Consider the following 10,355-nt stretch of genomic DNA (forward strand, 5'->3'; position numbering starts at 1 on the left):
GTGATACTTCTCGGCTGAGCGAGGCGGATCTCAGTAAATGCTCTCACTTCTACCTGCGTTTGTTGTCAATGTGACGTCCATTGTTTTAGTAAACTGCTGCCCTCTACTGTAAGAAACCCATAACTGCAGTGTTAGTTCAGTACTTACAGGGGCACTTCACTTATTCCTTCAGAAACTAAATGGAGCAAAACACTATCCAAAATCAGTCTTATTTCATAGCAAATATTAAAATTGTAATCAGACATTTGAAATAATATAAATAATTATTTGAAAAACATTGTTTATTTTTTTAGTATTGGATCTTTTGTGACACTTCAGTCTATACGATTAATTTTGAAGACATGATGGGAACTCACTGAAATGGCATTAACAAGGTGTCATTATGTTAGTGACTGACCTGACCCAAACACAACATTACAACATGACAGAAAATCTAAAACCTTACACATAAACAACAATAAATGTGACTAATAACATTAATCACAGCTCACAAATTCAGATATTATATGAAATAGTTTAAGAGAAACATTAATGCTTGTAAACAACAAAAAATCCCCAGGGAATATATATAGCATAGCACTGATGTATGAAACTGTCAGCACTGCAGTCGTGACTTTTCATTTATCTGCAGTCTCAATGACAGGTCATTTCATAAATATGTCATCTCAGGTTTCTTATTTCTCCTATGGGATTCACTCTTTGTGAAGATGGACAATATGAATTTTGCAGACTCTTTAGGTTTGAAAGTGGCCGGTACAATGAGATACTCTCCTGGTTCAAGCTTGAAGAATCTCATCACATCTCTTGCATTGATGAAGTTCTCACTACCTTCAATGGGGCGTTTGCGGTAGATGAACTTGTCCGGGAGCTTCACATCTTTCATCTAAAGGAGAATTAAATATAAACTTGTATTCAAGCAACCAGTTTATTTAGTAAATATCATGTAATTTATGCATTTTCAAAGCAAAGTTTAACACTTTTGAGCTTGAATTATATTTTGTAGGCTACTTGCCTCTGGTGGAATCTGTTGAAGTAGAAAATAGAATAGCACACCATTAATAAGTGGAAACCAAAATTACTGTATTTTCTGTGACTCCAATAGAGTTATTTGTTAATACTGACCGCAAAAACATCGAAGCCGATGGCGTAGTTAGAAACTTCACTTCTGTTTCTCTTCCCGTGGTTCTGCATGAGGGACACCAGTATGTTTTCAGGACACTGACCACTACATTCCTTATCAAGCTCCTCAATCCTCATCCGAAACTGAGGGTTCTTCCAGAAAGAGTCTACAAGACATCCATTGAATTAGACCTTTGAGGTACATGCAGTAGGTACACATAAACACACACACACACACACACACACACACACACCATATGGCCAATATTATGCATAGACACCCAAAAAGCATGTTGCATGCTATATTTAATATTTCTATTCATGCATGCTAGTATGTAATTGTATGAAATGCTCACATGCCACTGTCTCTCATTATATATTTATGAGCTACCTTTATTATTGAGGCAGCCACCGGCTGTAGTCCCATCAACCCAGCTGTCTTTGTAACATGTGGAAGTCCATTTGCATTCAGAGGAACTGTCCAGAAAATCAGGACTGAGGCAGCAAATATCAATGTCTTCGAAGTTTTTGGTGAAGTCCTCCATTGACATCCTGCAGTAAAATATGAGTTACTGAAAACATTTGATTCATTAATGCTAGATCTGAAACTGAAATCATATCTGAAACTACAGTTAATGCTCACCAGAACTCCCCGTCATTGGCCAAAGAACGACACTTGGATCGCTCCTCCTTACTCACTTTGTTCCACAACGATGACCTAAAGTTATGCAAAAGCATATATTAAAATATGGGTTATGCTCACTGAGAAACTAACAGCAGCAAATAAAGAGGAAAAAACAGATATACTTTTGAACTGATAAGCTTCTGTTGTAATTAGTATTTCTCTAAAAGGGTATAGTTGAATTTTCAATGGCACAGAATTAAATAAAATAACAAAAAGGATGGAAATAAAGTTAGCAATTGTACCTCAGAGTCCATTTAAAGTCCATTTTAATATTGTTTAACCATCTTTTTATATATTATCATACAGATTTCTCTCATTTTAACAGGCTGAAATGTTTTAAAGTGATCATCAGAATTCATCAACTCTTTTTAAAAGTAATTGATGTTTGTCCTTTGTTCCCCACCCAAATGATGTCATTTCCCAGAGAGTGATGTCACTAAAGAACTGGCTTTTGTTTTATAGGTATATTCGATTACAAAAGACTGACTAAAGGCAACAAAAGCTCATTCATTCAAAATATCCATCAGTGAATGAGAGATAGCAGGGACCGTTGAAGTAACTCATGCAAATTAAAAATCAACGGAAACTTGACAACCTCCAGCGATTTAATCTATGTTAGTGTGAACATTCCTTAACAAGACTAGACAAGATTTTAAACTAAAAACAGAAAACGGTTTGGCCGTTTATTTACACGACAGCGTTTTGGGGGCCTGTGCAAGTTTTTGAAAACGATAATGTTATAATTTCCGTGTAAAGTACAAAAACGCAAATTTGTGAAAACGATGACATCATACGCATGTGTATTATGTTCAGTCTATAGGTGTGTAGTGTTTCTTTACAAAGTGACAGCGCCAATGCACTGGCCTGGCATGAATAATACAGCACTTTTAATCGTTTTAGCGGATCCGTGTGAATGGTAATACTTTTGACAACATAGTCGTCTGTACGCAAAAAAACGCACAGTAAAAACTTACATTTTTAGTACATTGTTTAAACGTACCGATTCAAAGGGGACTGCACACTCTAACAATGAAGGAAAACTGACAATTGTGAGATAAAACCACTACTTCAATGAAAAAACGGCAAACGTTTTGGTCACATGCAACGTTTCTCAATGTCATTGCCTAATGAACAATACTCAGTGCAGGAGCCATCTTAACATAAGGTTTTGGTTATTCTTCAGATATTCAAGGAATTATCCCAATATATATATGTAATTGATCACCAATTGCTGTCATCTTGATTGAAATTGAAAAAAAAAAAAAAAAGAATATTAAACACCTGAATTTTGCATTCATGGGGACTTGTCAAAAATAGCAGCTTTCAGAAATGGCAGCATCCATGCAAACCAAAGTAGTGGTATAATTTAAAATTAGTTATTAAAATGTTGATGTTTTGATCAAAGAAACCAAAAATAATATGGTATTCAGCTTGGTGAGCTTAATATTTTATCTAATATACAACATATATGATGGAGACAAAATTACTTTTAAAGACTAACAAGCTAACCGAAAAACGTTATTTAGCATACTAATAACTTAATACAACTTTCAAACCTGTTAAGACTTTTTATTTATTTATTTATACTTAATATAATAGTCATGAATCATCTAGTGGTACAAACAAAGAATGACGCTTGATCAGTGTTGTGATTAGTGAACCTATAATTTCATATTACTATTATTAATTTCTTATTACATGGCTTGGTTGAATTCTAATGTAGAATGCGATCTGTTATTTCTTGATAACAGACCGCTGCTAAGTATAACACACCGTTGCCATGAAAAACAGAGCGTTGCTATGGACGCAGGATTCTAACCGAAGAGACAGAACGGACTATTTTCTTTAGCGGAAGCAATACAATAGTTTTTAAATCAATAAACTCCTTTTTAAATCAATATTTTGTCAAATTATTGATTTATTTGGTAGGTAGCCATGCCGCTTCGCGTCGGGGTCCTGATCAGCCTGTCGGGGTTGTATTCGCTATAACAACCGCCTCGATCTACATTATCCCTTACATATTACTCTTACTTGTCACTCCAGCCACCGGTCCACTCGCCTTTTCCCCAAGGGTTCAACACTCTCACCAGCTGAACTGGTTTTTCTCGGCATGTTACCTGTAGAAAACGACATCACATAACAAATTTAATGCATAAATACAGAATATGCCATTTGCCATTTCACCAGGGATATTGTGAAATAACCTGTTTACCTAAGGACTGAAGTGACTAAACACAATGCTTTGAGTTACATAAAGTACAAAACATTATTTCAAGAAACTTCTCTTGACGTAAGAGGAACACAGGAATGAATGCAAATTCTATGCAAGATCTAACACACCCGTCTGTAATTACCAAGCGCTCCTGAAGATCTACAATAGCTGGTTCTGTTGTGTTTGATCAGGGTTGGAGCTGAACTTTGCAGAAAGATAGATCTCCAGGAACAGGATTTGGCACCCCTGTTGTAGTTAAACACCTGTCTTTCTATAAAAATCAACCTCAGGATTATTGAACATTTTCCCAGGTGGTTACATGTGAAGACAGGTCCCAGAACAGAGCCTTGAGGACACTACTCAGGAATTCAACACAAAGTTAAAGTGCAGGAGGTTTTAAAACTAATTGGACTGGAAATGATGCAATGGAAAAAGTGATGCTCCTATGGAGAACAAATTCAGAAAATCTATCTATCTATCTATCTATCTATCTATCTATCTAATCTGATGGCACTGTGATCTGACATTTGATTCTGTGCAGACTTACCTTGTAAACCCCCGTCACTGTATATGCATGGCCTTGAACAATGCCATTGGGTAATACTGTGTTTGCAGATGTTTTCTGATATGGTATGAAAAAAAGACATATTGAATCAATAATGCTGCCCGGTGAAATATGTATCAGGAAATAGGAAAGATTGTTTTTTTTGTACAGCTAATGCTCTACATTGTTCCCTACATCTTACATTTTAGATTTATTTACATGAAGATGTATGTCCCTACATCTTACATTTTAGATGTATTTACATGAAGATGTATGTCCCTTCAACTTACATTTTAGTAATTTGTATTTAATTGAACATTGAAATCTTTAATGCAAAATACTTCAGTGACAGTGTTTAGATCAGTGGTCTCAAACCGGTTCCACGGAGGGCCTAGTGTATGCAGGTTTTCTCTTTTACCTTGAACCAAACTGATTGAGTAGGTCACTAATTGGTTAAGATCTCCCCTCACCTGGTAGTCTAGGTCTTAATTGGGCACTAATTGAAGGGAAAGACCAAAAACCTGCATACACTAGGCCCTCCGTGGAACCGGTTTGAGAACTCTGGTTTAGATGGATATGGTGATAACATCTGTCATAGTAATGAAAGGACAAGCCTGAGATCACCGCTTACCCCCAGAAAGGTGCCACAGGCCATCAGAGCCTTTGCTTTTTCTGCACGGTTCATCAGGCTCCACAAATCAATAGAAGGTTTTGCTGTTTCAAAGTGCATGTGGATGCCACCAGTGAAGTCCAACAGAGCCTCAGATACAAGACCAGCGTGCATGTCAGCATAGGAGCCACACACTCTGTAAAAGCCATTCTACATTTCAATATATACAGTGGACCAACAAGCCTTTAATGATTGATTCTGTGGGATTACTCAAATTGTTGATGATTAAAATAGACCAGGGGTGTCCAAACTGTAAAATCAAGTGTAACGTAATATTTTTATGTTCAATAAACAAACATGTTTTTATACTATGACAGAATAATCATTTTAAGAATAAACCTACTTGGCATAAGCTTTCTCCAGCAAGGCAGGCCAAAACTCATTAGATGTTTTTGAATGAACAAAAATGAGCTTGCCATCGATTGTTGGAAGTTTGTCATCAATGACAACGTCAATCCATTTCCCAAACCTCCAGAACTATATGAATAAAGCAGAAGGTTTAAGGACTGATCATTTGATTTCATAAAATATATTTAAGTTATTTTGAAAAAGACCAAAGAACTCACTCTAAAGTGAAATATCCCTGCATAATCTTCACCAAATGACTGGCCAACTGGCATGACCTGGTCCATGACATCCTCCTGAAAGGTTAAAGCTCCAACTGAAGCAAGAAACCAGCAGTTTCCTAAGGTAAAAGCAAAAAAATTTGCAAAAAGGTATTTCATTGAGTTAACAAAAGGCATTCTGGTCTATATGGAGTGATGTTATTTACTGCATAGATACAGTATCATTCAAAACCAACACCTAATGGAGTATGTAATAAACACAGATATAAACATACCTAAATAAGATCCTTGGGAATAGTCAAACCTGGAAACCCCCTTAACAATGAGTTGAGGGTCTGCCACTATTTTCTAAAGAGAGAGATTAATTAAATTAATACATTATACAATGAAATTTGCCCTATGGATTTGGGAACAACTGAAGACATTTAGACTTGTATATTGTATTTTGAATCTGCTTTCAAGACACTTAAAGGCACAGTACGCCTCTAGAGGTTTCTTTTTCAAAACAATAATAAAGGCGTAGCTTGATGATGCCGTGACTGAACGTTGAATCATGGGAATTGTCATCTTCACCTCCACAGCCGATGGAAAGCAATCCGACAGGACTAATGATTGAGCTAATGTATTCATTTTATTAACGTTACTGTGGTATGAAGCAGGGCGGGCCGAGAGCCGTGGGACATTTTACCTTGCTGTTTTTATTAAAGTTCCATTTAAAGTTCACCTCCTTTCCTGAACTTAAACGTTGTTACAGTTTTGTCTGATCACTTAAATTCCCCTCATTTTATTTCATTCTAATAAAACAGCCGCAAGTGCTGAATTACTTCTCATACACGTCACTTTATCTGATAAATTAAAATTGTGGGGTAACAGCGCTGTTTTACAATCTTACTAAAATACATTTGAGTGTGTTGAAAGTTATTTTAACGTTACTCTGTGTGTTCGCTCGGTGGCTGGTATGAGACACTTGTTGCACATTGCAGTAACTTAGATCGATATTAGAATATCATATTATTAAAAGCTAGGAGACTTGTATTGCTAAATGGCATGCACTTCATTTCAAAATATTTTGTATGGTGGAGAAAATGCCGTACTGTTACTGCAAGCTCTTTCTGATTATGCCATGTTAACCATTTGACTAAATTACATTGTCTCTGAGGCATGGTACAAACATGTTACTCGCGGTAAATCAAGAATACAAGAGATTCAAGCAATAAGACTAACTGTGTTGAACTATATAACAATGATTCGTTTTCTGTCGATAAAATCCAAACAGTTGCTCACCTATCTAATAAAACACATAATATATATGAAAGCATAATAATTATTAAACACATAACCAGTGTTTCCTCTATGTTGATTAGTTAATGGCGGCCCGCCACGGCAAAATTTTTGCCGCCACGGTAACGTTAGGGCTCTACAGTGCGACCATTTCACTCGCATTTGCGCCTAAATATGTCTGTGTGCGATCATGAAAAGATATTTAGACGCACTTGTGCGACTGACCCGATCGAAGATTTTTTTTTTTGGCAGCCGCCAAAGCGTTTTTTTCGTCCCGCCAAAGTCTTATTTGACCGGTGTGTAATGTAGATAAACTGCTGCGCTTGTGACAGCTGGGCGCATGTTTAAAAGAACGAGAGAGCGAGAGCGCGCGCCCTCTGGTCGCGTGTGCGCGAGCACTCTCTTTGCGAAGCAAGGTTCCACGTTTTAATGAATGGTTAAACGACTGATCTTTCCAACACTGAACTCACGAGACGTCTGAATCGGTGTATAACAGATCGGTAACACTTTACAATAAGGTTCCATTTATTAAACTCTAGTTATAACTACATTAGTTAACATTAACTTTTAATAAACTGCACTTCTACAGAATGTATTAATTTTTGCTAATGTTCATTTCAACATTTAATAGCCTACATTATTGAAATCAAAAGTTGTATTTGTTAACATTTAGTTAATGCACTGTGAACTAACATGAACAAACAATAAACAGCTGTATTTTTATTAAGATTAATAAAGATGAATACGTTCAGTAACATGTATTGCTCATGGTTCATGTTAGCAATAAACTAATGTTAAATCAAACCATATTGTAAAGTGTTTAAAAAAAATAATTTACAGAACAAATAAGAACGTAAGGTGTGCTTACCCCCTTTAGTACAGCCTATATGGTTAGCTAGATTTAGCCTTAATAAACTACAGCATTTACAACTGAATGGTAGCCTATTCAATTGTAGATGGTAGAAAATAAGACTATTAGTTAAAATAAACTTTTTAATGCTACTTTTTCTCCCTGCTTTTTTATATTGATATGATTATATACCAAAATAATCTATTAAAGAAGGATTTTATCTTACAAAGCTATGAAATCCATAGGTAAAATCACAGCTTTTTTTTTTTTTTTTTAAGTGTTGGCCACCGAAGACCATTTTTGACCCAGGTAAAACCCTGCAGGGCCAACAATGTTTGTGTGCGGACATTCACACTTCAAGCAAGAATCGCTAGTGAGGCACGAAATGTATGAATTTAGTTTTTTTTTTTTTTTTTTTTATGCAATTTATTTATGACAGCCAGTGTAATTGTTTTTCTAAAACTGAAAATATTTAATGTTCATAAGGTAAACTTTTGTCACACAATGTGGCACAGTAATATTGTGTCGTTAAAGGAAAAAAAAAAATTTGGACTGTGCTCCTAAATTTTTTTAATTAGGAGCACAAGTGCTCCTAATAAAACAAGTTACTATAAAGCCCGGGCTGTACGAAAGCCGTCTATCAGCAGTGATTGTTAAAGTGCATGTCGGAGAATCCCGCGGATAATCGCGCGGTTGTTCGGACAGACCTGCCCCCACTGCTAAAAAAAATCCTAAAGGAAACACTGCATAACATAATATACATATTATAAACAATATATTAAAGCGTCTTCTAACTGTAACATGGATATGTCATTGACACACGACATAATGACACAGGCCGTTATGGTTATACACTTGTTGGAAATATTTGGGATCTTGCAAGTTTACGTCAACAAAATATATAAAATTGTTTGAGTGGTTTTTGGGCATTTTAATCCAAAAATATTACATATTGTGCCTTTAAGATGCCTTGCCACAATTGTAAATAAAAATATGTTGGGAAATGCTACAGATAAACCTGTTCTTACAAGCCCTAAAAGACATTTTGCAACAATTGATGATGACAGGTAATATTCAAGTTCTTGTAGATCCGTTCAAACAATAATGTCTATAAACTCTTCTTGAAAGTTTCTGAAGGTCTGGAGATGGAAAGTCAATAGAGTTAACTTACTGATGGCCTCAACCATTTGATTTGTTCCATATCCAATCCAAGCTTCTTCTTTGGGTCAATGGAGCTGCTGTCTGAAGGGAACTTCTCATCAACATAGCTCCTTTTATTGGTGAAGCAGCTCTTCTTCAACTCCTGGTAGTCCTGATCCAAGAATTTCAAAGGGACGTCAAGAGTGCCCGTTTTGTCTCTTGTGGGCTGTTCATCCCCGGGTATTCTGTTCACACGAGGTGGTGGCATTTTTACAGCTGTAAAAGTCAGATTTTTAGGAAAAAATCTAAAGAAAAACAGATAAAAGTGTCACATCTGGCATTGTTTACTGGTGAGATGACACAACACTGTTGAATGTTTTGTTTCCAAAGACATGTAAGAGATAAGAGACTCTAGACCTGTTTGGGAGGGAAATCTTGTCCCTTTGAAAGACACATCTTGATCGCTTTTAATAGACTTACAATATAATTAGAGATTAAACTCAGTTTTTAAGATATAAATGATATACTTCACCTTCAAGGATAACAACTCACCTAATTGAGCAGTTTTCTCTTACTAGGTTTGACCGATTCTCTTTGTTCTGCCCTAGGCTCTGGAATTCTGCGCTCAGACCGAATGATGTTTTCAGGAAGGGTGTAGAGCAGTGTGTAGGATTTGTTTTGCTCAGGGACACTATTGCGTAAGCTGAAAAAGACTTCCAAATTCCTCCCACCTGTGCAGTTGCGTAACAGTTTCACCATATATAGCCTTAACTCTTAAAAATTAATATGCAAATGAGCGCGGAAAGCGCTCAAGAACTTCAAATGTCTTTTTAAGATTGTTGCTAAGCCAATTAATGTTTTGACGGAAAGGTTAGTGTGTTAGATTGGTTGACAAGACCACAAAGGGACACACAATAATGACCATAATTATGAACAGTAACTAAGAACATTGTGGCATTGGTCAAACAACAAACTACATAAAACTTAGACTTCATCTATAGAAATACACTTAATGTTAGACAGTAACATTCCAATCTTTTTTTTCTTTTTTTGAGGTGGGGCAATTATAATTCAGAAGAATAGAATACTTATTGTTGTGTCCTGCTGTAAAAGCAAAGTAAATCCCTTATCCATTTAGCTTTTTCTGACATGATCATTTCATTCTAAAAGAACAATGAATCAATACTATAGTCATATAACTGAAACTTTGCCTGTTGTAGCTGCTCAGTCTAATACTGACCGCTGGGGTGGTTTATCCCCGGTATGCCTGGCTGACGCGCTGTGTCCT

General features: G+C 36.1%; 1 protein-coding gene and 1 long non-coding RNA gene across 3 annotated transcripts; both read right to left on the reverse strand.

The window, feature by feature from the left end:
* Positions 1-262: 262 nt before the first annotated feature.
* LOC307147895 (calpain-1 catalytic subunit-like) lies at positions 263-9,783 on the reverse strand. Of its 2 annotated transcripts, XM_079852970.1 has the most exons (13): positions 9,620-9,781; positions 9,099-9,343; positions 6,072-6,144; positions 5,797-5,915; positions 5,574-5,707; positions 5,192-5,366; positions 4,564-4,638; positions 3,836-3,921; positions 1,763-1,837; positions 1,511-1,671; positions 1,123-1,286; positions 1,013-1,024; positions 263-883 (listed from the first exon to the last, which is right to left on the reverse strand). In XM_079852970.1, the coding sequence occupies exons 2-13, from the start codon at positions 9,333-9,335 to the stop codon at positions 650-652; spliced, it is 1,545 nt and encodes a 514-aa protein (XP_079709096.1). In that variant the 5' UTR covers positions 9,336-9,343; positions 9,620-9,781; the 3' UTR covers positions 263-649. The 2 variants fall into 2 exon arrangements, with proteins under 2 accessions (XP_079709096.1, XP_079709097.1); XM_079852971.1 differs by lacking the exon at positions 1,013-1,024 and having other exon boundaries at positions 1,119-1,286; positions 9,620-9,783.
* LOC307147897 lies at positions 8,371-8,663 on the reverse strand. The gene is made up of 2 exons (XR_013819382.1): positions 8,512-8,663; positions 8,371-8,479 (listed from the first exon to the last, which is right to left on the reverse strand). It is a non-coding gene; the product is annotated as an uncharacterized lncRNA (long non-coding RNA).
* Positions 9,784-10,355: the final 572 nt, after the last annotated feature.

This window comes from Squalius cephalus (genome assembly GCF_949319135.1).
Source record: "Squalius cephalus genome assembly, chromosome: 20".
In the NCBI taxonomy this organism is placed as follows: Eukaryota; Metazoa; Chordata; class Actinopteri; order Cypriniformes; family Leuciscidae; genus Squalius; species Squalius cephalus.